The sequence below is a fragment of the Chironomus tepperi genome, unplaced genomic scaffold, assembly GCF_022539635.2.
Source record: "Chironomus tepperi strain 1889 unplaced genomic scaffold, CSIRO-AGI_Ctep_v1 contig_319, whole genome shotgun sequence".
NCBI classification, from domain to species: domain Eukaryota; kingdom Metazoa; phylum Arthropoda; class Insecta; order Diptera; family Chironomidae; genus Chironomus; species Chironomus tepperi.
The window spans coordinates 337,047-360,852 of NW_027226441.1; the positions used below are offsets into that span (position 1 = coordinate 337,047).

The following is a 23,806-nucleotide window of genomic DNA, read 5'->3' on the forward strand; positions in this document are numbered from 1 at the left end:
TTAATAAATGAGCTCCTGAAAAGCTCCGTGCCAGATCCTTCTTCATTTGTGTCCCTCGGGTAGTTCAATTCAAGATACTAATGTCAATCATTCACAATTTTCATTTCTTCAAATTTATTTTTAAATTACCTATCTGCATTAATAAAGATTACATTATATATCACAATAAATTTTAAAGTAATTCCCCTTTTAAAAATACTTCTGATTATTTTCGATTTGACCCGATTTGAAGAGCCTGTAAAACAAATTTTTGCAATTGCTTAATAGGTAATAAAAAATTGATAATGAAAAAATATTATCAAAATTCTTTAATTTTTTTGACTGTGGCAGAAGATTATCATTTTTCGAAGAAATTTACGATGACTTATTGTCTAATCTATTCATAGTATGTACTTAAGGTATAATTCACATAGATATTAGGGGTAGTAAAACAGAGCTGTAATCAAATATACCTCAGCAGGCAAAGATCAAAGCAAGCTGAGAGCAACGCTTATCCAGTATATTTCAGGTTAGCAAGCTCTCGAGAGCATTATCTTTGCCTGTTAGGGATAATAAGACCTAAATCACGCTTCTATTAAAAATCATTTTATTAACAAGTTTTAGTTCCATATCCATATCTACACCAAGCTTTAATCAGTTGCATAAATGCTGCACCAGGACCTGAACCACCAAAGTCATTTAAACCAAAAATTTTGTAATCATTTGTAAGTTTTCCAAGAGCCATTGCATCATCAAATACTTGCAACATTGCACCAACCATTCCTTGATCAGGGGAAACAGAAGTGAAGTTACCGATGGCACCAATATCAATCACTTTTGAGTTAAAACCAATGCGATGTGATTCTTCAAAATCCCATCCTCGACCTTCGAACACTAAACCTAATTGTGAAATATATTGATTTATTAGTATGTTAAGTAGGGTTTCCCAAAGTCTCGGATTTGATGAATTTTCGAGACAATAAGGGAATTCGACAAATCTCGAGACCGAGGCTGGTCTTGGTCTAAATCAGTGGTGGGTAAATTTTTATCTTTCGCGGCAAACCTTGTTAGTAAGCCTCAACCGAAAAAATGGCATACGGTATATAGCAAATGGCCCGCGGCTCATAGGATGCCCACCAATGGTCCAGGACTAAAAAAACCTTTAATTTTAAGTAGGTTGATCTTACCATTCGCACCAAAAAATATATTGTATGAGATATCATCAAAAAATCGATCTAAACTTTGATCTTGTAGTGATCTTGCTCTTGCCTTACAATCATTCTGTCGATAAATACTTCATTACTTTTTCAATATTTTTATTTAGATCATGATTTATTAATTTTACCAAATTTTCGCATTGAGGTGTTAAAGAATGATCTATTACTACTTGTTTCATTGGAATGTTGTAAGGGGTTGGAATGCCCTTATTTCTCTGTGCACCCCATTCCTCTCTTCGATAAATTTTCTGTACTGTAAATAAATTAAAAATATTAAAATTTGAGCATCAATTTAATAAATAGGATTTAAGTAAGATTACAAGGACGATAGTTTTGGAGGTTCCTTATAACATTGTTTAGAGTTACAGCCTTTGTTTCCGAATATACCAAGTCATCTTGTAAGACAACAATATAATCCTTTGTAATTAGTTGATTTTTCACAAATGTTTCAATAAAATCTCTTAGCAAGTCATACTGCTCAAAACTAGGAACTGTTCGTGCATAGTTTCCGATGAAAGCTATGCAAATTCCAATACTATTGAACTCTGTCGCATCTAAGTTTTTCGTGTGTTGTCCTTGATAATTAAATCCTCTGCCTTCATATATTTTTCCATCTCCACCAATTAGAAAGTTGTAAGCTATATCTTCTAGGTCTGGATTTATGAATTGCAATGATTTCATTGTTTCTATGCATTCGGTCTACAAATAAGAATCAATAATTTCTAGGGTCAATGAACATTTGAACATTCTAACCTCATTGGAGCAGAAATTACCACCTGTATGTCCAATTATAATCCTTTTAATTGGCACGTCTAGTTTTGGTATATTTGATGATTTTGGAGGTAATGCACCCCATTTACTACGATCAGTTCCATTTTTGTAGTCAAAAATTTCAAAATAACTCTCTGTGGTTGTTGTATATCCAATTGTTGTGGTGCTACTAGCTGGAGGCTCAGTTTCAGATACAGTTGTTGATGGGACAGTTGTATATTCTGTAGTTGATGGTAAAAAATCAGGACCTAGGAAAATTTCATATAAAAATGTTTTAATTGATGCTTCAAAAGTGTAAATCAAAAAAATACCTTTATTATTATGCCTTAATGCGAAATAAGAAGCAACACTTGCTGATATGAACATTAAAATTACAGAAATTATTGCGGCTATAATGCGAAAACTGTATTTATTTTTATTTCCATTTGGAGGTAAATTATCCAAATTCTCAAATGCTTCAACTGTGTAAGAGCCAAACGGATCACTTCCAATCGAATCAGAATCTTTATTGTCAATTCTTCTCCTTGAATGATGATGAATATGATAAACTATATTTCCAATATGAATACTTTCACTATTATCAAACTTAACATTGGTAACGTTATTTGCCATTAATACGGGTTTTTGCAATTGTCTGTTATAATCCCTAAGTTCGTGAGCATTATCAGCAACACCAACGACACTATCAACAGTAGAGAATGAATCATTTCGTCTTACTGGCATCCGTCGATCTGCATAAATATTTGTGGCTTCAATCATGTTTATAAGTTTGAGTTGTGAACTGTCCAAAAGTTACAATGTGACTGAATGTTGATTATGTAAAAATAGAATTACCTAATCTTATCTTAAAGCACTCGAAATTTTTTTGGACGGATTAACTTAATTGACTTTTAAGGCCCCGTGTAAAGTAATTAAGTGCCTATCAATATAATTCAATGTTGTAAATATTTTTCCCACGCTTTATCAAAAGAAATCAAAATATTAATCTTGTTTTACTACATTGGAAAATAATATGGTAAAAGCATGCTCACAAAATTGAGCATGCATTGGTTGAGTATACTCATGAGGGTTCTCACTTAGATGAACATGCACATTGCCTGTTAGAGAATTCCAGACCTTTGCGTTATATGCGTCTCATGGCGAATGATATTTTAACGAGTAACGGATTCACCAAACAACAGCATTCGAATATGCATAAAAATCTGGACATAGTATAAATATACATATTGTAGTATGATCCTTAACACTATTTTGACAATTTTATTGACTGTAATATAGATAATAAATAATTCGATAATGTCTCGCGAATATCTCCCATGATGAGTCTTAGACGATGATTAAATTCCAAATAACGAAATTATTACGTCACCGACCCACTTCGACTCACAATTGATAAAATAGAGATTTGAAAGTAAAGAACAAAACAAGTAAACAAAATACAATTTATCTTATCATTCGATTGAAGTACCTACCATAAGTAAGAAATGAAGTAGATTAAACAATTATAACCGGTTTTGATTTAATTACTCAATAAAGAAAATTTGACATAGTAATCAATGTACCTAATGAGTCGATTCTGAAAACAAAATAATTAAAAGCTTTATATGTAAATTGAGCATTAAATCATAAAAATTGTCATTTTATTTGAAATTCAATAAAAATCTGATGAAAAATTTTTAAAAATCTGAATTTCATCCTCTTTGGATCAGAAATTCAACAGACAGTTGGCACATTCCTGAAAATTTTTGCATGGCTGTCTTAGAAACTGTTTGTCCACTGTTGAAACTTTGATCTGCAAAATGAATTCAAAAATATACGAGGAATTACTTTCAAATATAATGTTCTGTTCCGAGGCAAAGTCAGGATGTTTTAAATGGAGACCAGATGGAAATGGACAGCTACCCAACATGGGAAATGTTAATTTCACTTACCAAGTACTCCTGCCATGCACAACGGCTTTTCAATTTTAAAAGTGTCGTACTTTTTATATTCTGATCGTTTAATACATTTTCCTTCATAAATGGATAGAACTAATTCTTCGAACTTTACATTTGAGTAGAATCGAAAATATCCAACGATATGATTCACAAAATTGGTCATTTTTTTCACTCCATATGACTGCAATGTACGAGATGGATCAAACTGCACTTCCCAATCTAAAATTTATATTAAGCATCAAGCATAAAAGAATGTAAAGCTTATCTTACTTACCACCAATAAATTCTTTCGGCAAATTCTTTTGAATGTTTTTGATGCTTGGCATGTAGTTGTTCTGTTGAAGATAGTAAAAAATCAACAGGAACTGAACATATCGTTTGATATTTATTCCACATAAGTGAATCCAAATTCTTATGTAATGGAATAGAGGAATGATTTGAGGTTGAAGTGAGTTCAAATGATTGATAATTTCACAAAGTCTGACACTTAGTCCACTACTTGCCACTATGTCACCTAGAAGTAAATATTTTATTAGAAAATTTCAGAGCTCGGAGTTGATTTGAATATGCCAGTGGTGGGCAACCTGTGCGCCACAGCACAGTAGTATGCCATTAAAATGTCATGAACCTTATGTTATGTGCGGTTTCGGTTTAAGCTTACTACCAAGGTGTGCTGCGAAAAATAATAGGTTGCCCATCACTGGAATATACAGTCGAGTCCACTCCGGAATAATTCATTGATTATTTCGAGTTTGTATCAGCTACAACAATTAAATAAATTAACTTACATTTAAAATCGGTTTTTAAATAAACCACCTTTAATAAAGGAACAGTTGCTTTTGGTAGAAAGATTTCGACCTTAAACTCGTGAGACTTATCGATGGCATTCTTAATTTTTCTTAATACTTTTGCTGCTTCTTCTTGACTATTTGGTGAGCAAAAATTGTCTCCTGAAATTTTGATTAATTGTTTTCAAATCTTACAGTTTAGAATAATTCCTCAGGCTTACCAATTTCAACGAAGAAGTCAATATCGGATCTTCCAACAGATGTACCACTTACACGTGATCCAAAGTAATGGACTGTTGAGGTTAAATTATGCATGCTTAGTGCACGTTCCAAAAAAAGACTTACATTATCATATCTTGTCATTTCGGAACGTCCAGCTGAGTATCTAGATGTATAAAGTGCTATATCATGTCCTCTATCTAGATACCAATTGAGTTTTCTTTGGATTTTCGCACTAAAAGAAAATTTCACCATTTTTAATCCAACTAATAATTTTCTGATTGCTTCTAGCCGTTGTCACTTCAAACTGAGATCTATTTTGCAGTAAGAATAAGTTTTTAAGATATGCTCAGTCACACAATAACAAGACGATCGTTGAAAACACATACATAGGCACTCGTTTAGAATAAACAAACGGTGAAAGATCGAGCATAAAAATGAAATTTGAAACAGATTTTTTTTTATTTAATATGTTGCGACACTTCATTTGTAGATGTTTTATGCTTGGCATTTATCAAACTATCAGATTTACGAATTTTCTTAGAATTATTATTTATTTTAATTGCGTTCATGTTGAGCTCTCACAGAACAATTTATGAGATAGATAAAATTGTTGAAAATCAAGTGAATCAAAGTGAGAAGTAGTGGCTCGGTGACGGAATGGTTTAGTGCTTAATTACTTAATTATTGCAAAACCGAGCCTGCTACAATGGATTCGTGATTCATTATGTCCATTTTCGAATTATATGCACCGAAAACGCGGCTCACAGCCTTCATTTGAAGGCTTCAAGTAGCAATGTCATCAAACAGAAGTGTTTTTGGGTCTCATTGTAAACTGTAGCTTTAGATTTGAGCCGGAGATCTGGTAAGTCCTCACTCGTAAACTGATCAATAGACAAGAAAAGCCAAGAAACGCATGTAACGCGCAGATATGGATTTCAGAGGTCTGAACAGCTAAGGTCTAATCATAGCTTGATGTCAAATTGAGCTGACTTAATTCGACTTAAACCAAGTGGAGTCTGTGCGATTTGATTTCTTTAGATTTCAAGACTTTGAGTTGACTCGACTACGTGAAGTCAACTTGATGTACAATTTGTAACGAGAGGGAAAGGTATGGAGGGGGCGTGGATATGAAAATTCATTTTCTTGCAAATAAATGAATGGCTTCTTAGAGTTCAATAATATTTATTATCTTCAAAATTTATACTTCATAATAAATTCTCTTTCTAAACTTTGACACAATTTAATGAAATATTCAGCACTTGATTTAGTAAGGTATTTTCCAATATTATGTCGTCTATTGATAGGACCATAAATACATAAAAAATGTTCTTCAAATTCCTCGGGATATTCGTAATTAATGCGCATCAGTTGTTTACCCTCATAGGTTGACATTACGTATTTAGGATATTCAAGCTTTGAGTAGAATTCAAAAAATTTTGGAATGTAAGTTTTATATCCATTCATTTCATTAAGTCCATAGTAAAGTAAGTTACGTGCTGCATCAATCTCAACAGTCGGCCATCCTAATATGAAAATAAATAAGATCATTTTACATAAATTTCAAATTTTAATGTGTACTTTTTACCATTTATATAAGTAATAGGTAAGTTCTCTTGAATCTTTATGCCTGAAGGAAAAAGCTTTTCATGTTGAAGGAAAAATATAATTAATAATTTCAACAGATATCCATCAAAATCTCTATAACGTTTTAGAAAAATCTTCATAAATTGATAAAACTTTTTGGCTTCTGGCTGAAGATTGAAGAGATGTGCCATCATCAATGAATTTGCAACACCAAGTCCATTAGAAACACTTATATCGCCTGTTTAATTTAAGAAAAAAAATGAATTTAGAGACAGGTATCCCGTAAAGCACACGATGTGTAAATGGCCGAATGCCCGTCACAAGGTCAAAATAACTCTGAGCAGGGATGTCGTTGTTGACTCTGATCTCAGACTAAATTTAATGAAATCCGACACTAGGCTAGAGTCAAGTTGGCTTGGAGTTTGATCATCGGCCATTTCTACGCTATGTGCCTTGTGGTTATGTCAATAATTTCTATTTCTAAACTTTTCATACATTTGATGTTATTCGGGACGTAAATGACTTGCAAAATAGGAACAGAAGCTGTCAAAATCTTGGCTGTAATCTTCCATGTTACTGCATTTTCAATTATGCTGACAATTTTTTCAAGTACTTGACGATCACGTTCAACATTTTTATCTGAATTAAAGTTGTCACCTGTTTGAGAAGAAATTGATGCGTCAAATTGATGGTGCCGAGATCGATACCGAGTCTGAGACTGTCCGGGAAGTCTCGGCTTCGGCAACTCATAGTTAAAACCAGGAAATTACCATATTCAATATAAATGTCCAAATCGCTATCTTTTTGAGCTAAGCCAATAACTCGAGATCCATAAAAATGGATTTTTGTGCTCATACCTCCATTAATTAATATAGTATTTAAATTTGCACTAATTCCAGTATAATTAAACATGCTTTTTAACATTTCAGCTTCCAAAACCGCCTTTTCAACGAGTTTTGGGCTCTTCAGATTGATAAATTTTTCAGTTTTTCTATTAGGCATCTTTAATAACTTTTAAGCTATGAATGTTAGTTCTTAATTCGTCAGCTCTTGCAATGAGACTGAACAAAATTGCATACAGTTCTAATTATTATGTATTGAAATCCACTTCAAAATCCTTTATTTGTCTGAGTTAATACTAAATAACGTGAATGATGGAGATGAATAGAAATAAGCCAATATGTATGTTGATATTTGCAATGTGTTGCGAGCAAAATTAACGATAAGAGAAGAGTCAAATTTTATGAGTCATAAATATATATTGGCATACATATTGACGACATTTGTCGAAATCTAAAATAATGTGCTAATTGCTTCATTAAAAGTTAAGTAAATGCCATTTCTCAAGTGCACCATTTTATTAATAAACGTGGAAGTTCAGTAGAATCAACAATTGTCTCTGTATTAATATTATTAAATAATTTGTTGATCATAAAAAATCGGAACATGATGACGATTTTAGTTTCTTTAATAACGTTTTAAAATAACAATTTGAACTTCTTGAAAACAAATGTTTGTTTATTGTTTCGAATAAAGATTAAATAAATTAAAACCAATGTTTGTTTATTGTTTGGAAACCTGAATAAAGTCTTAAAATAACTTGCTTGAAATCAAAACAAATATTATGAATTTTTGTTGAATTTCTGAACTGATAAAACTTTAAACACTAAAAACGCATTTAAAATGGAAAAATAATCCTATATGTGTTTCAAAAGTTAACTAAAAATTCATTGAGAATACAAAGTTTTGTACTAAAATTTTTTCAGTTCCGTTTACTCATGGAATCGCTCTTTTGTTGAATTTCTGAACTGATAAAACTTCTGAGGAGACTAATTTAGTATTTGAAAATGCATTCATCTTATAACGGACATTTTATATAAACGCTTGCATCATAATAGCATTTATGCAGCATAAGTAACCAGACTTTTTAGACCAGAGGTGGGCAACCTATGTGCCACGATAGTGTGTCGCCAAAATCTTTTGGAATCGCAATGAACCGTATGCCGAGCGATTTCGATCAAGGCTTACCACCAAGGTGTCTCGCGGAAAATAATATTCACTGACCTACAGTGAAGTTTTTGGTATTAACAATCAGATGCCAACTAAGAATAAGAAGAAAGAACAGTAACTAGCTAAGTATTTTGTCTGTCCGCGATTTGAATTTTTATTAAAAATTTTAATGACTTTAACAAATTCAAAGAAGTAACCATTGCATTTAATTGTGAGCTTACTGAATGATTTTTCATGCTTCCTCATCTTGATTCACATCAACTTGAGCCTGATCTTCTTGATTATCAACAATTTGTGAATTTCCCTTTTGAGTTTTAGGAATTTTTGTACTGCTGAATATTGTCATGTCTGGAATTTGTAAAATATCTTCACTTGGTTCTTGAATGACAATTTCGATTTCTTCTTCCGGAGATATTGAATATTTAGTGCTTTGTAGTAAGTCTTCGATATTATTATTCTTTTCATACCAATCAATGTACTTTAAAAATTTTGATATATTTGGTAAACTTGTTCCATCTTCATTCTTAATTGTTTCAAGATATGCTCTCGTCCATTGATAATATTCTTTTGATAATGGCTTTTTAAGTGCCATACTCATAGTTGTCGATAATGTGACAAGTAACAATCGAGATTTGTTGACTCCTTGTGAACTGTCTGTTGCTCTGTTAATCTCATCTATTGTTTCAAGAATTCTCCTATTTGGAGTTGTATCAAGAATAAATTTTGACTTATTCATGATTATTTAATTCCGACCGGTTCAATGAAATGTAATTAAAAAATGTGCAACCAAATATAGAAAAGATTACTGCAATTAAATTTTTGTGAATTTAAAGTTTTATTTTTTGGATTAAAATATCAGATAATAATTGAAAAAGTAATGATTTAAGTGCAGAATTTGGAACATCCTCTAGAGACTCAAGGACAGTGGTGAGCAACCTTTTATTTTGTCGGCACATCTTGGTGGTTATTCTCGACTGAAATCGCATACGGTAAACGATTCATGGCATTTTCAATAAATTTTGCAGGTACACTAAGGTGTCGAGCAACACAGGTTACCCACCACTGCTCTAGGGACTTGGATAATCTAAGTAGTTTAATTTTCGGATGTCTCAGCTATCAAAAATACAGTGACAAAATCTTTTGCTCCATTTGGTCCATAAATATGAGCAGTAATGCTGCAGTTAAGTGTAGCAGATGGTAGAAACATCATCATTTTTGGATCAGCCTTAATTCTATCTAATACAACTTCATTCTTAATTGGACATTTTGCATATTTGATTATTTTTTTGCCAAATCCTGACATTATGAGTTTCCATACAGGATTTGTCGGTAATTTTCCATCATTAAATACTGAGCAGAAATCAATTTTTTGCATATTTATACTTTGAAAAATTTTATTGTTTTGTATCATATCAATTTTGACAGTCACCTAGAATTTAATTTGGTAGCATTTAGTCAATTTCAACCCGAACGACACAACCGAGTCTTCTTCATTTGTGTCGCTTAAGTAACAACTTACAACAAATCTGACAATCGGAACCTTGAGTTTAAAGTTAACAGATATGTAAATATCATTAACTTCGCACTTTTCGACATGAATAATTGAGTCGTTACTACTGCATTCACTCAGTTTTGTAAATCTAAAGCTTTTTGAACAATATGCATGATTAACGATCATCAAAACTAGAATTATAATGATAAATTTCATAATGGCTCTTTAGATCGAATTGATAATCCAGTCAGCAATATCACTGAGTATAATTCTTGAACTGACTCAAAAATATTTAAATTGTGAAATTTTTGAAGCAAAAAATAATTTGCAGTCATCAAATTAGATAATTAAATAATAATTGTCATACACAATTAAGAATTTTAATTATTTGATTCAAGATTTACATATAGATACTTCCAAGCAGTATTAACTCGACCATACGAATGCTAATGTAAACAAGAACATTTGCAAAATTGCATTCTTAATTTGGGGCCGTTCACTTTTTATGTTCGTGGGTGGGGACTATTGACGACCCCTTCATAATGTTAGTATTACTCATATATTCCGGGGCGTAGACAAGCGACGGATAGGGGATGGAAATGGGGTCGGAAAGAGAGAGTTAATTTAACAATTACTCGATACCTGTAAATTTCAAAATTAATTCAAAAATAAGCATCTGAGATTCTCAAAACTTGTATATTCATATATTAAAATTCATTGTTCAACAACTCTGCCAGTAACCGAAAAATTAGTCATATCTCTTTGTCCAGTTTCTCCGACATTGTCAAAAATAACATCAAATCGAACTTTAACCGCTGGTATAAATAGCATCATTCTTGAATCAGGAGTGACTTTTTCAAATATAAACTTCTTTTTAATAGGACATTTTGTATAATTTCTCAAATATTTTCCAAATCCGCTCATCACAATCTTCCATAAAGGTGTAGATGGTACCTTTCCATGCTTGAAGTTTTCACACCAATCTAATTTTTTTATATGAAGACTCTGAATGATTTTGTTGTCTTGAAGAAAATGCACTGATATTGAAATCTTAAAAAAAGCAGGGCCATTACTTTCTTAAATACTAATAAGAAGTAGTTCACATATTACGTTCGAGAGGGGAGAGGGGTTCCACGATTTTGAAACAGCAACAACAAAGAGCGGATGGCATTATTTTTGTATGGATTGCTAGAATTTAAAAGGGGTTCTTGGGTTCTTTCCATGAAAAACCCAAACAAATTGAAGATTTTTATTTTTGCAATTTTGGTACACTAGTGCGCCGCAGTAAATAGTTTGGACAGCACTGTAATAAATGAACTGTGAACCTTAACTTACAAACGTTTTGATGACTGGAGTCGGAAGATTTGCTATCAAACTAAAAGATCCATCTTCAAGTTCACATTTTTCTAAAACGAAAACGACACTTGTGTTTGTGCAGTAATTGACAGATAAAAACTTGAAATATTTAGCACAATCGATATAGCTTATCATACATAACACTATTGTGATTATAAAGAAAAATTTCATGCTAGTGCTGCTGATTTATCGAAAATATTCATGATAAATGAACAAATAAATCAGAAATTTCAATAAAAGATTAGGCATGAACTGATAATATTTAATTAAAGGAAATATTGTGATTTAAATCAAGCAATTAAGTAATTGTCTGCATAAAATAATTGTAATAATGACGGAAAAATCGGATTGAATATGCTAAAAATAAAACAGACATTTAAAGCCATATCGTCAACAAATCTAAGCACGAGTAGTTTAGTAAATTTAATTATAGAGCTACAGAAAGTGCATAAATAATAACAGCATTTAAGTATGATGAGCATAAAATTGAACATATTATGAGAATATGCTGAAAGTGAAATTTATGAAATCATAATAGCTTAAAACCTTTCAACAGTTTATGCTAAGTGAATAAATCAAAATTAATTCATTTTACTCATCAAAATTATGCTTATATTTTTATAAAAAATTCTTTATTCGTTTAACTTAATCTAAATTTATAAAATTATCGTTATCAGTCACACCTTAAATATAAAAATGCGTTTTGGCAAAAAACTTATTTGATTTTCATCTGCTCCTGTAGCCTAATGGATAAGGCGTTGGCCTCCTAATGTTGTATGAATATTGGAGTGAGCCAAAGATTGCGGGTTCGAGTCCCGTCAGGAGTATTTTTTGCTGAAAATTCTTTTTTTCGTTCTTTTTTTGTATTTTCACAATTTTTTTCTTTTTTCTTCTAGAAATTCTATAATTAAGTAAAAAAAAGTTTTTTTTTGGAACAAGATTGAAAATGAAACATTTTTTAGTATTGTAGTATGCGTTGCATATTTTCATGGAGATGATTGCGAATGCGGATTTTAAGGGTCAGTTGGATAATTTGATTAATGAAATTACTTAGGGGTTATTCGTAAATTACGTAACAATAAGGAGAAAATCATAGAAATATGTGGCACTGCTTTATATAGGCTTAGCGTTCCTTAATATAATTATACGCAATATAGCATTTCTCTACGCATGACACTCATGACTCCATGTCGTTACGTCACTGAATTTAGTCAGTTGAGTTAATGTAGACTCAATAAAATACCGGCTTAATCTCATACATAATTATGTTCTCATGTAACTTGAACTTGTAAAGAAAAAAAAAATATTACGCGAATTTTTTTAATTTTCTTTCATTTATTCAGTTAAATAAGATTAAGAGATTTCTGCTCATATTATAATTTTAATGCATTATAAGAATTGGATCGATGGCCAAGGTCGTGATTTAATTTTTTGCGAAGGTGAACTTAATTAACTTATCTCAATTTTTCTTCATATGTACATATTTTTCTAATTAAATTCACACGATGTAAAGCGATTATGATGAAAATTATTTTCAAGTAAACCATAGTCTTAGAGATAAATACAACCTTCAGTGGGGTACATGCACATGTCAAGGACTGAAAATGCGACATGTTTCATTATGCTATGAGATTTGTGAAATTAACTAAATTAATAGTTTTTCGCAAAAGAAAAACGTTTAATGGCAAATTGTTTTTAAGAGAACCGCATTCTGACCCCACCAAGCTTGGGAATTTTAAAAACTAAAAACCTTTAACATTTTTTTGAATTCAAAATATACGTTAGAACTTTAAATCGTGTACTCAATTGATTATAATCCATAAATTGATGATTATTTTACAACTTCTGTCTAATTTTATGCTAAGTACAAGATGTATTGTCACTTAAAAAGTAATCTAATAAGTCAGTAATTGAAAATAAGAAATATGATATAGATTATATAATTTTTGTTGTTAAATGCTCACTTCCAGCTTGATAGAATCTTATTAAAAAGTAATTTGTCAGAACACGCCAGAAAAAATATTTTTTTCATTACTTTATACTTCTTTTAGGGTGTGACATTGAGACGATGTAAAATAAAAATTTAAAATTATGATTATGACGTTAAAAACGCAAAGATCGTAATCAAAAGCACGATCTTAATTTTTAATGTAATAAGAACTATTAATGCTATAATTATTCTACCATACATACACAAACTACTTAAGAATTGTTAATGCATATGATTAGAAAATAACTTACTTACTTACTTTGTTGGCCATACAGATCAATTTTGGTCCACAACTTCTCGCAAATGCCGCCTAGAACTGAGCCTATCACTGACTTCCAATTGCTAATTTAATATGCAATACTGTCTCTGTCTATTCAAGATTAATCAAAGAAACGCCAAACTAAAATTTGTCGCATTAAGTATTTTTTGTTTAAGAATGTAGAGAAATTAAATTTAAATTTCATACAAAAATCAATGAATATATAAGAAAACAAAATAAATTAGCACCTGATTTTATTGTAATTCTCGTCTATAATGACCTTGCAATAATGCAACGAAAAATTTTATGTAACTCGATCAATTGAAAAAAACTAGTTTCAAGCTACTTTTCTACACTTCATTAGAGTGCACTTTTGTACGGGATTTGTCTTATTTCGTTGCAAACTAGCTGCATCTTTATAAATTGATATTTATGATACCTATTAATATGGTGCAGATATTACAGGTCATATGACTGGGGGAGTTGGGGAGTATCAATCTGACTCATGAAGTGGTAATCCTTCACGTGAATCTCCTTGTTATTACTAAAACCTAGCTTGCAGGGTGCTACTCCCACAAACAGGATAAAATAGTGGACTTACAACCTGCTATCTCTGAAATTAATTGTACAAAGAAGTCTTCAAGAATAGGACTTAGAAATGCGCTCAATTTAGTAGATTGTAAAATTAGCAGTAGCTTTTTAACAAGCACTAGCAATCAACAGTAGTAAACAACTAATATTATTAAAATTCTAGAAAATTCCTTGATCGTATGACAATCAATGCAATTGAAATTAATTGATATAATTTAGAATTTCTAATAATTTAAGCAGGTGAAAATTATAAACAAACTTATATCTAGACATTGGGGGACGTCCCCAAATGAAATTATAAATGCCTCTTTTTTAATTCACTTGTTATGCAAAATTTTTATGGAAATTTACAGTAAAAAGTTGAAAAATCCTGTAATAGAAATTTAATATAATTTCCCAAACAGCACAATGTGTTTACTATAGCACCGCTACGTTGTCGTAGTGATGGTAAGACGCAATTGCCTTGACGACATCTTGACTGGTGATGTCGACGCAGATCGGCTTTAATTTGATTACAAAATGCATTCTTTCTATGCGGAAGATAAATTAAGAGAAACGAGGCAAAAAATGTGATAAAATTTATCAAATGATATTTTGCAACATGAAGTTTCATTTCCGATATGCAAATTTCAATCATCAAGGATTCCTTAATCAGCTGAAATGTCAAGATGGAAAAGAGATACAAGAATAATTTATGCTAATAAAGAGGTTGTTCACTGATGACATTTGCAAAAAATTAAATTCACAACATTTAAATGCAGAACATCATAGAACTTAATTCCATCTCCAGCACAAATGTATTAAGTGATGGACCAAAAATCTGAAATATTATTTTCAAGGTAAATACAAGTATTTATGAGTTGATTTATGTTTTGACGTATTTTTATTCTTTCATGTTTTCATCACATTTCTATTACAAGTTCATACCTAACATACGTATCAAAAGAGTTTTATGAATTAATATACTTTAAAAAATGATTTACAAATTGTACAAAATTTTTGATTTATTGCGAGGAATCTTATTGAGCTATAATATTATAATCTATTTCTTAAATTAGTTTGTTCGATTAATTTCTGTTCATGCTCAATTTTACTATTATATGCTGTTCCTTGATCAATTTTTGTAACATTTCCATTAATATCTTCAACCTTTTTCTTTTTCTTTGCCATATAAGCTGTTTTATAGAAATTACTGAATAAAAAGTAGAACATGACTGCATGTGCACCAATCCAATAAGCGAATGACATCGGATAGTTGCATGGATTACTGAAGAATAGCTGAAATGCGTGAACCATGATTCCGACAAATTGAATCATTTGTAAAATTGTCAAGTATTTCTTCCACCAAAGATATTTTTGCATTTCTGGTCCAATTGCAGCCATCATGTAATATGTGTACATTACAATATGAACGAATGTGTTGAGAAATCCAAAGAACGTACTGTGACCACCAGGCATGAATTTTACGCCCCACCAAACTGTAATGAGTAGTTTTTATAATGATTAGTCTTACTTGATTTCAAATCAAAGTTGAAGAAATGCAAAATGATTCTTAACTTAATTAATTAAATTAATTTCTATCATTTTGACATCAACAACTGTCGAGGAACTAATTAAAACTTAATAATTACCACTGAATGGCATGATTCCATGATGAATGACATGTAATGTTGATACTTGATCATAACGCTTCCTCAATACAAAGAAGAATGTGTCAAGAAACTCTGAGAATTTGCTAAGATAATACAAATAGCTTCCATTTGCCATCTAGATTAAGGTATAAATTCTTTAAACATTACTCAAATTATTAAATTCATTGAACTTACCCTTAATGCATCAGAATTCATTGAAAAATCAACAGGCTGGCACCTCCAGTTGTATTTACCAAACCATCCAGACATACCGGCTTCGAAAAATAAATGAAAACTTAAAACAACTTGTAGAAAATTGTAGAGTATGATGATCTTTCTGAGTTTGAATGGTTTTCTGTTTTCCATGAATTTTGGTCCAAGAAACTGCAATGAATTAGAGAGTGGGATATTTAATAATTAGGTGATATATCGCTGGAGGGCGGTTTATATAGTTTCACATTCTTAGACATAACTGTCTTGAAGGTATCCTTGAAAGAGGAGGGTGGTGATCAGATACCCTTTTTTGAGCAAAATCTATCAATTTGCCAAGGTATTAAGAGACAAAAATGTCTAAATTCCTTTCAAACTTATGGCTACGCCCATGCTATAATGCCCTACATAATAATATTTTATCATCTTTAGTGGAATTGATGAATTTTATGTCCAACATATTTTATAAACAATTATTAGGTAACTGTATTTGACATGATTTTAAAAATCTGTTAATTAACTAGTTAGTAATATTTCACTAATTAACACATGAGCATCAGATGCGATAATATTAAATGAAGTAAAAAAAAAATATTCAAAGTGTCCAATTGAATCAATTTCCAAAATTAGCCCATATTTGAAGAAAATTGTTAAACAACATCATGATAATTAAATTAAATATAAATTGATACAAATTGATTGATCTAATAAGAGAAATTAATATAAGTTTGCTAATTGATGATGAAACTTAATAGAAATTGTGAATGATCAACATCAGGAAAGAGGTGTGTTTGAGTCAACATCATCCTCCTCCCTCCTTTTCCTGGACCCCCCTCAAAAAAATTCTGTCCATGCCCCTGAATAACACTGAAAATTCTTAACATTCCTTGATGAACTTACCTTTACAATGAATACGTATGATAAGCAAATTCCTATGGTGGGGAAAGGTGATGACATCAGTGGCCAATTTGCCACTCTAGGATCCGATTTGTTTTCCATTAAATCACGCCATCCGGCACTAATTTGTCTTACAATTTCCATCTGAAAAGAAAAGTTTATCTTATTAATTTGAGAGAATTTTACAGAATGAAGCTGTCGGCTTCTTAAATTCCGATGAATATTTGGGATTTGGGTGTGAAAAATTCTCAGAAAATATCATAATTGTAAACAAATTTAATGAAGAATATAATAGTTTTCACATAGATATTATTGGTAAGTAATAATCGAAAAAATTCCCATAAATTCTTTACGTCAATAACCTAGAGATTTTCGATCTGGGGAAGTCCATTTACCACGAATCATTTTCAATTACCAATTAGCACATGATATTTTTCTAAACAATTATCTCGTATTGATAAAGTAATTTTACACGAGTCTTTCTAGTCAAATGAGATGATTTTAATTTGATAATTAACCTTATGCAATATTTATGTGATTAGCTTATTGAGGCCATTGATCGCTTTGATTTATTTATTTAGTAAAAACTATGATTTTTTTTCATCATTTCTCAAAACATGTGAAAACTTGTTTGAAGCTATTAACAGAATAAATAAAAACATATCCGTATTATGCAAATGACTAACATCTTGGGAAATTGGATGAACTGTCTTCTAAATGTTTCAATATATTGTCAATCTTATGATCTCAAAATGCTAACAAGAACAATCAGTGACACAGCAAATGCAGTGTTGTCACCTATCGATCTTCCATCAAAGGCAGAAATCAATCACAGACATTAAATAAAGACAGTTTTGCGGTCTTGAAGGCTTTCCTAGTCAAAAGCAATGCAGACAATTTCTTGATAAACATAAAAACTATTGTCTTTGCCTTCGTCTAGGTCTTTCCTTTCCATTCCTTTTCATTGGTAATGTCTAAATTTGCAAAAGCTACCTCTCGAAAGGCATCTATCTGACAACTCTAAGTAAATGTCTTGCATGAATAAAATTAATCATAGATAGATAGACAGATAGATCGAGATAGATTTGTACAGTTATGTAGACATGTTTATTTAAAGTAGAGTTATTAATGATAGCTATAAAATAAAGTCTAAAAATAAATCTTATCATATGTAAATTCGATCAAAAATAATTTAGCCGATGATCTCAGAGAGGAACTAACTTTTTTGTCTCAATAAATTTCTTTGAAGGTCTTTGTGATACACCTGTGTTATCAACACCTTTAGTTTATTGAATAAATTTAAGGAATCAATAATTTTTGACAAAATAGAGATTATAATAAGAATATTAATTTGATTTTAGGTTGAAAAAAGTTTGAAAGCTATGTTCAAGTGTCTAGATCCAAAAAACAAGGAATTTTAATAAGTAAGAAGAAGAATTCATTAAAATTCATATTTGATTCTTTGAAATTCAAGTTTCTGCGAAGATTCGCGAAGAAGCAATAAAATTAAATCCAATAACTTGTTTAGCCTTCACAATCTAACTGAATAACTGTTGATGTAGGTTAAGAATATAAATTGTGATAAATAGTCTTATAAAATTAGTATTAATACAAGTTAATGAGGCTGATAATTGAAAATTCTTGAAAAATTTAGGATTTGCTTCTTGGTAAGAACAAATTACAGAATTCAATTAGAAAATGATAAAAACTTGTAATCTTTTAAATCCTTTTAATATTAAAAATAAAGAATATTATTTAGAACTTAACAATTATTATTTAATTGAATCAATCCACTAAGGAAGACATAAATATAAAATTATTTTTTTGTTTTTGAACACCTATTTTTCATTAATGATGTTTAGTTTTTATATGGCTATAGAATCTATAGAATGTTCTTCTAGTCATTAGACAATCATTTGATACTTAATAATAGTAATAATAAAGAAAAAGCTTAAGGGTTTGAAATTTTTTGAACTATACGCACAGCCATTTAATGAAGATTTTGCTTTGTCATGATGCGAAGACATTTCCAAAAGCTTTATGCCAAAATAAAAAATGACTTTTTAATGAATCAACCTGAATAATGACGTAACTAATTTTTTGATTGATTGTTCTGACCCAGTGTTGTCCAAATTGGTAAATTGATCAAGAATCCGACCAGGACTCTGATTTAATGCCACTGCTGGATTTAAACAAAATGTTATGGTTTTCGGCCAGAGTAACGGCAGCCTGGTGTCGCATTTCGGATCCATTAATCACGATTAACCACACTAGTTGCTCAGCACTGGATTAAATCATTATATTTCATTTTTATTAAATTAATTCTAAGCTGAATTTTTCGCGAATGTCCAAATCTCTAACAAGCATACATTTGACGTAAAACATAAGAAAAAAAGCTTAACATTAAAAAATTTTGTAAGCATCATAAAATTTATTATCGGAAGTTCGTGATGTCACGGAAATAACAAATTAAAAGAAGTTCACGAAAAGTTATTGTCTTTATATGTAGTTTATGGCTCGCGTTTTTCCCATCACTAATTTTTGTTAATTTATTTATCTGATAATTGTTTCAATTTTTGAGATTTAATTGTAAAATATTGTCTAGTAATTGAAACAAATCATCACCATGTAAGTTCCTCATGCATAGATTTGAGAGATTTGGAAATAATAACCAGCTTTAACCTTCCACAACCTTAACATTGTTGAATTAATTTTCTTTTCTGTACTGCTCACGCATACAAGTCTTTTAATATTCGCGGAAATATGCGAAGAGTCAATAACTTTTTTTTATTGGAACTAGAATTAAAAAAAAAAGAATCCAAATTAAATTTGATAAAATTTTTGAAATTTATTGATCAGTTCTAATTTGGTGACTGTATCACAACCCGAGTGAACATGACATAATGTCTAGTTAATAACTTGACCTAAGGTCGATTAATGACGTCAATGGAACGTTCCAGAGAAAATGTCTTTAGTCGACCGTTAGTCTACTTAATAGCTAGACATTTTGCCAAGTTGTCCATTCGCAAGCTTGTGGTAAGTTGTACAAAAATTAAGACATGTCAAGAGCTAAATTATTGACGTAAATCTCCATTAACTTCTTCTCTATAGAAATCTTCAAACAAAAAAATCCATTCGAATTTAAGGATTAATCTCCAGTTGTGAAAGCTTAGGAACTTTATTGCCTACTTTCATACTTTCTCCTGATTACGTTCCTGTCCATAGTTAATTCACGTGACATAATGTAAAATATAATTTTTGAAACTTTTGTGACTGCTCTATAAATTCACACATTTAGTTATAAAACATGTGAGATTTCTCATCAAATGTTGATGTTGATAGTTTAGCAATGAAATATTTAAAATAGGAAAAAAAAATTGTAAATTGTAATCAACAATCAACAGAGGTTGAATTTAATTATCAAAGTTCAATGGCTTTCTAAGGACTGAATAACTATGATGATTATTTAAGAATGTAGCTAGTTAAGCTTTTATTGACATTTAATCAATATTTAGATCGATTATAGGTAAAATCTACTATTAAAGAGCATTGGTATGTTTTGTGGATGCAAATCGGTTACCTAACGGATTCTACACAGAAACGACATACATATGGCTGTCAAATATAGGCGGCTTTCATTTGATGTTAATAAAAGAGCTTTCGCGTGGCCTTAAAAGCTCCGTGGCAGAGCCTTGTTCATTTGTGTCGCTCGGGACAGTAACTTATTTACATTTCACTCTGATTATACTTTACAAAATGTTTTATTAGGTGTCAATTCACTACATTACTTAGGTCAAGTTTAAAAAAGTTGCGAACTATTAAATAGAGTAAATTTTAAGCTTATTTCTCACGTGCATTTAAAAATAATATTTTGGAAAAATAATATCTTCTGTTTACTATTAAACCTTATGTCTATTTTTGTCAAACTAAATATTTTAAGGTCTGCGTGTGATTCCAATATTTTCCACTATTTCCTTTATCCGCACCCACAAAGATATGTCTTAGGTTTTAAATTCAGCTATTACTGTCTATTTTTGTCATCCACCAGTTTATTTAATTCGTATTTATAAATATTATGAATATTAAAATTGTTAAATTTCGATAAATCATCACAACATTTCACATCAAGGATAGAATTTACATCCTGTATATTACACCTGCACTCTATTACACATGCAGTGAAAGGCACATGCCAAAAAAAATATTCTCGACCTTAAATGGAAATTGTTTACAAAAACAAAGTATTTCTTTATGTTTGCATTTTTATGACTTTTTTGGATGTTTGTTTTTTTAAAAAGTATTCATGAAAACACCGGTTTTTAATTTAAGTTGAAATCGAGATTTGATTTTAGGTTGAATTAATATTTTTATTTTAAAGAGAATATCGGATGCTTCCAAATAATAAAATAATATAATAAACAATAAATTCCAATTGGACTTCTATTCAGGATATGGATTTGAAAACTCTATTTGAATACATACAGTTATTTTATGATAATATTGTAGATTAGGTTGATATTCATAAAATAAAAATCAATCACCAAGATTAAAATCAAATTTGACAAGATAAATTTAAATTGCAAATTAATTATCATCCTCATTGACAGTGATTCTATCAAAAATTCACTTACTTAAATCAACAATATAAAAACAATCAAAGACCACAATTACTACTCATGAGAATAATTAAATGGGAATTCTGATATAATTCTCAACAAAGTAATTACAAGTTTGTTCCCCTTTATTACTAATCACATATAACAACAATAAATTATAGATTGCAATAGAATCTTAATCTCCATGGAAAATTTCAAGAATATTTAATTTTGCTATCAAAGTTGTTACTTTATTGCATAAGATTTGACGAAATCTTCAAAAATTTGTTTATTTTTTCAAATTTCAATTTTTTTTAAAACTTTCTTTTCAGTTTTGAATTTTATTTTAAATTTATTTTTAAATTTGAATTTTTTTAAATTAAAAATTTAAACTTTTTAAAAATTTAAAATCTTTCAAAAATTTAAATTTGAATTTTTTTAAAAATTGAATAAATTTCAATATTTATTTACGATGTTTTTTTTTCACATTTTTAAGTTTTAATCAAACTAAATTTAACACTTTTGGACTAAACCCAAATATTTAACAAATTTATTTATTAAATTACCATTATAAAATAATTTATAATTTCAATCTTTCACTTTATACTTTGAGAATAAATTAACTTTGCAAAGCACAGAAAATAAATAATTTTTTAAACTTTTTCCTCGATTTAATTTTCCACTGCCTTATTCGCAGTTTAGTCAAAACACGTCCATACGATTAAGCTACTTGCGGCAGACTGAAATGATGTTGAATATTTTTCTGAGGTGAGAATGAGAACAGCTGCGATTTTTTTCCTTAAAATCTTTGATATTGCTTTTTCGTTGCTCTTATTAGCACTCGGCTTGACTCATACGAAAATTTTCTACTCACGATTATGGATGGGGATAGAAATAATTTGTTTTTACAATATTTTCATAAATATAAATTGTCTCTTCCTCTTGTTGACATAAATGACAATTAAAAACGAGGTAAAAACGGCAATCTTAAAATTCTTTGCTTTGTAGTTAACGTCATAATTTGTCTTAATGGACTTTTATATGTTCATTAATCCTACCAATGTCATTCATAAGTTATTAGATAGTGATCAATTTACAAAAATCTTAACTCTTTACAGATTTAATTTAATTTTAATGTTTTTTTGAAAATTGAAGATTTTTTGCAAAAAGGTTATTCAATGTCCAAAATGGCTTAAAGGATGGCCTATTTTGATCATAAAAATAAGAACGAAGATCAACACTTTGACGTAGATTGAAAAGCTTCGTTTCAATCCCAAGTGGCAAATGTCATCTTGCGTGGCAACCGTACAGCTGCCAAATGAATTCGACTTATCTTTGATGTTGATAAAAGAGCAGGTTTCGGTCAAGAACCGCAGGTCTGCAATTTTGAGCTGTACTTTATTATTTGTCCAAGACAGCAGGCCTGCTATTTTGAGCAAATCATATAAAAGAGCTTTAAAAACTCCGTTGCCGAGCCTTCTCAATTTGTGTCGCTCAGTAAATTAAATTAGTTACAAAAATATCACTTACAAGTATCATTAAAAGATCTAAAGATGATCACTCATATTTATCAAATAAATTATCTCATTACAACCGTTTTGTAGCTCTAAATGTAAAGGAAATACCAATCTTAACAAAAATCATAGAATATTCTCCAACATATTCTCAGGTGTTCCAACTAATTGCATGCGAATATTTGGAATGTTCCCACAATCAATGATTCAATTTCAATGCCGAAAGATATGATGATTTGTTTTGTTATAAACTGTAAATGATTCTTAAGTATTTGCACTGTATTTAATAATTTTGTTTTTCCACGGAACAATTTTTCTCGTAAATTATATTAATTATTTAATTTTGGCTAATGCCAGCTAATGGACTTGTAATAATTATTTTCTTATTTATAAAGTTAGTCATTTTTGTCAAATCTTATCAAATATTAATTAGGGAGCATTCGGAGTTATGTAACGCTAATTACCCACTAGTTCTATCCGTAAAGCTTTGTGAGAGAATCCGTGTATTCCGTAACAAAATTGTAGTCTCACCCACTCTGTGAATTACGTTATTTACGAACGTCCCCTTTTAAATTAATTGTCATTTTTAGCAAGTTCAAGTTTGAAAAACTGTTTATTAATTCAAAATATTTAATATTTTAATATAACATTCACACAATAACCTACGTCAATGTAAAATATTTTAATATATTTGTTTCAATAATTATTTATATCACATTAAAAAAGAATATTAATTACATAGGAATTTACAGAATAATTTCTA

At 30.1% G+C, this 23,806-nt stretch overlaps 4 protein-coding genes and 1 non-coding gene across 5 annotated transcripts; 1 reads left to right on the plus strand and 4 right to left on the minus strand.

The window, feature by feature from the left end:
* Nucleotides 1–577: 577 nt before the first annotated feature.
* Nucleotides 578–2,753, minus strand: LOC139092986 (peptidoglycan recognition protein 3-like). The gene is made up of 6 exons (XM_070643565.1): nucleotides 2,279–2,753; nucleotides 1,950–2,215; nucleotides 1,517–1,895; nucleotides 1,325–1,449; nucleotides 1,167–1,260; nucleotides 578–879 (listed from the first exon to the last, which is right to left on the minus strand). The coding sequence occupies exons 1-6, from the start codon at nucleotides 2,724–2,726 to the stop codon at nucleotides 590–592; spliced, it is 1,602 nt and encodes a 533-aa protein (XP_070499666.1). The 5' UTR covers nucleotides 2,727–2,753; the 3' UTR covers nucleotides 578–589.
* Nucleotides 2,754–3,648: 895 nt separating this feature from the next.
* Nucleotides 3,649–5,368, minus strand: LOC139093016 (terminal uridylyltransferase Tailor-like). The gene is made up of 5 exons (XM_070643599.1): nucleotides 4,914–5,368; nucleotides 4,693–4,854; nucleotides 4,179–4,418; nucleotides 3,899–4,123; nucleotides 3,649–3,759 (listed from the first exon to the last, which is right to left on the minus strand). The coding sequence occupies exons 1-5, from the start codon at nucleotides 5,164–5,166 to the stop codon at nucleotides 3,659–3,661; spliced, it is 981 nt and encodes a 326-aa protein (XP_070499700.1). The 5' UTR covers nucleotides 5,167–5,368; the 3' UTR covers nucleotides 3,649–3,658.
* Nucleotides 5,369–6,082: 714 nt separating this feature from the next.
* Nucleotides 6,083–7,976, minus strand: LOC139092983 (terminal uridylyltransferase Tailor-like). The gene is made up of 4 exons (XM_070643562.1): nucleotides 7,269–7,976; nucleotides 6,994–7,155; nucleotides 6,500–6,736; nucleotides 6,083–6,437 (listed from the first exon to the last, which is right to left on the minus strand). Exons 1-4 carry the CDS (start codon nucleotides 7,498–7,500, stop codon nucleotides 6,106–6,108), a joined length of 963 nt encoding a protein of 320 aa, XP_070499663.1. The 5' UTR covers nucleotides 7,501–7,976; the 3' UTR covers nucleotides 6,083–6,105.
* A 4,112-nt stretch (nucleotides 7,977–12,088) lies between these two features.
* Nucleotides 12,089–12,183, plus strand: TRNAR-CCU (transfer RNA arginine (anticodon CCU)). The gene is made up of 2 exons: nucleotides 12,089–12,125; nucleotides 12,148–12,183. It is a non-coding gene; the product is annotated as a tRNA-Arg (tRNA).
* A 2,865-nt stretch (nucleotides 12,184–15,048) lies between these two features.
* On the minus strand, nucleotides 15,049–22,256 carry LOC139092978 (very long chain fatty acid elongase 7-like). The gene is made up of 5 exons (XM_070643556.1): nucleotides 22,096–22,256; nucleotides 16,938–17,078; nucleotides 16,023–16,211; nucleotides 15,828–15,963; nucleotides 15,049–15,674 (listed from the first exon to the last, which is right to left on the minus strand). Exons 1-5 carry the CDS (start codon nucleotides 22,096–22,098, stop codon nucleotides 15,232–15,234), a joined length of 912 nt encoding a protein of 303 aa, XP_070499657.1. The 5' UTR covers nucleotides 22,099–22,256; the 3' UTR covers nucleotides 15,049–15,231.
* Between the last annotated feature and the right edge of the window lie 1,550 nt (nucleotides 22,257–23,806).

Bases quoted from the DNA above. Each gene is read 5' to 3' on its own strand.
- LOC139092986 (XM_070643565.1), bottom strand. From the start codon at position 2,726: ATGATTGAAGCCACAAATATTTATGCAGATCGACGGATGCCAGTAAGA. The intron at 1,261-1,324 runs GTAAAATTAATA...ATTTATCGACAG, and splicing joins CACCTCAATGCGAAAATTTG to AATGATTGTAAGGCAAGAGC. The intron at 880-1,166 runs GTAAGATCAACC...TTTCACAATTAG, and splicing joins TATATTTTTTGGTGCGAATG to GTTTAGTGTTCGAAGGTCGA.
- LOC139093016 (XM_070643599.1), bottom strand. From the start codon at position 5,166: ATGGTGAAATTTTCTTTTAGTGCGAAAATCCAAAGAAAACTCAATTGG. The intron at 4,419-4,692 runs GTAAGTTAATTT...ATTTACTTCTAG, and splicing joins TTTAAAAACCGATTTTAAAT to GTGACATAGTGGCAAGTAGT. The intron at 3,760-3,898 runs GTAAGTGAAATT...TTCATTTTGCAG, and splicing joins GTGCATGGCAGGAGTACTTG to ATCAAAGTTTCAACAGTGGA.
- LOC139092983 (XM_070643562.1), bottom strand. From the start codon at position 7,500: ATGCCTAATAGAAAAACTGAAAAATTTATCAATCTGAAGAGCCCAAAA. The intron at 7,156-7,268 runs GTAATTTCCTGG...CTTCTCAAACAG, and splicing joins GGACATTTATATTGAATATG to GTGACAACTTTAATTCAGAT. The intron at 6,737-6,993 runs GTATGAAAAGTT...TAAATTAAACAG, and splicing joins CGTCCCGAATAACATCAAAT to GCGATATAAGTGTTTCTAAT.
- LOC139092978 (XM_070643556.1), bottom strand. The intron at 16,212-16,937 runs GTAAGTTCATCA...AATTCATTGCAG, and splicing joins CATACGTATTCATTGTAAAG to TTTCTTGGACCAAAATTCAT. The intron at 15,964-16,022 runs GTAAGTTCAATG...ACCTTAATCTAG, and splicing joins TGAATTCTGATGCATTAAGG to ATGGCAAATGGAAGCTATTT.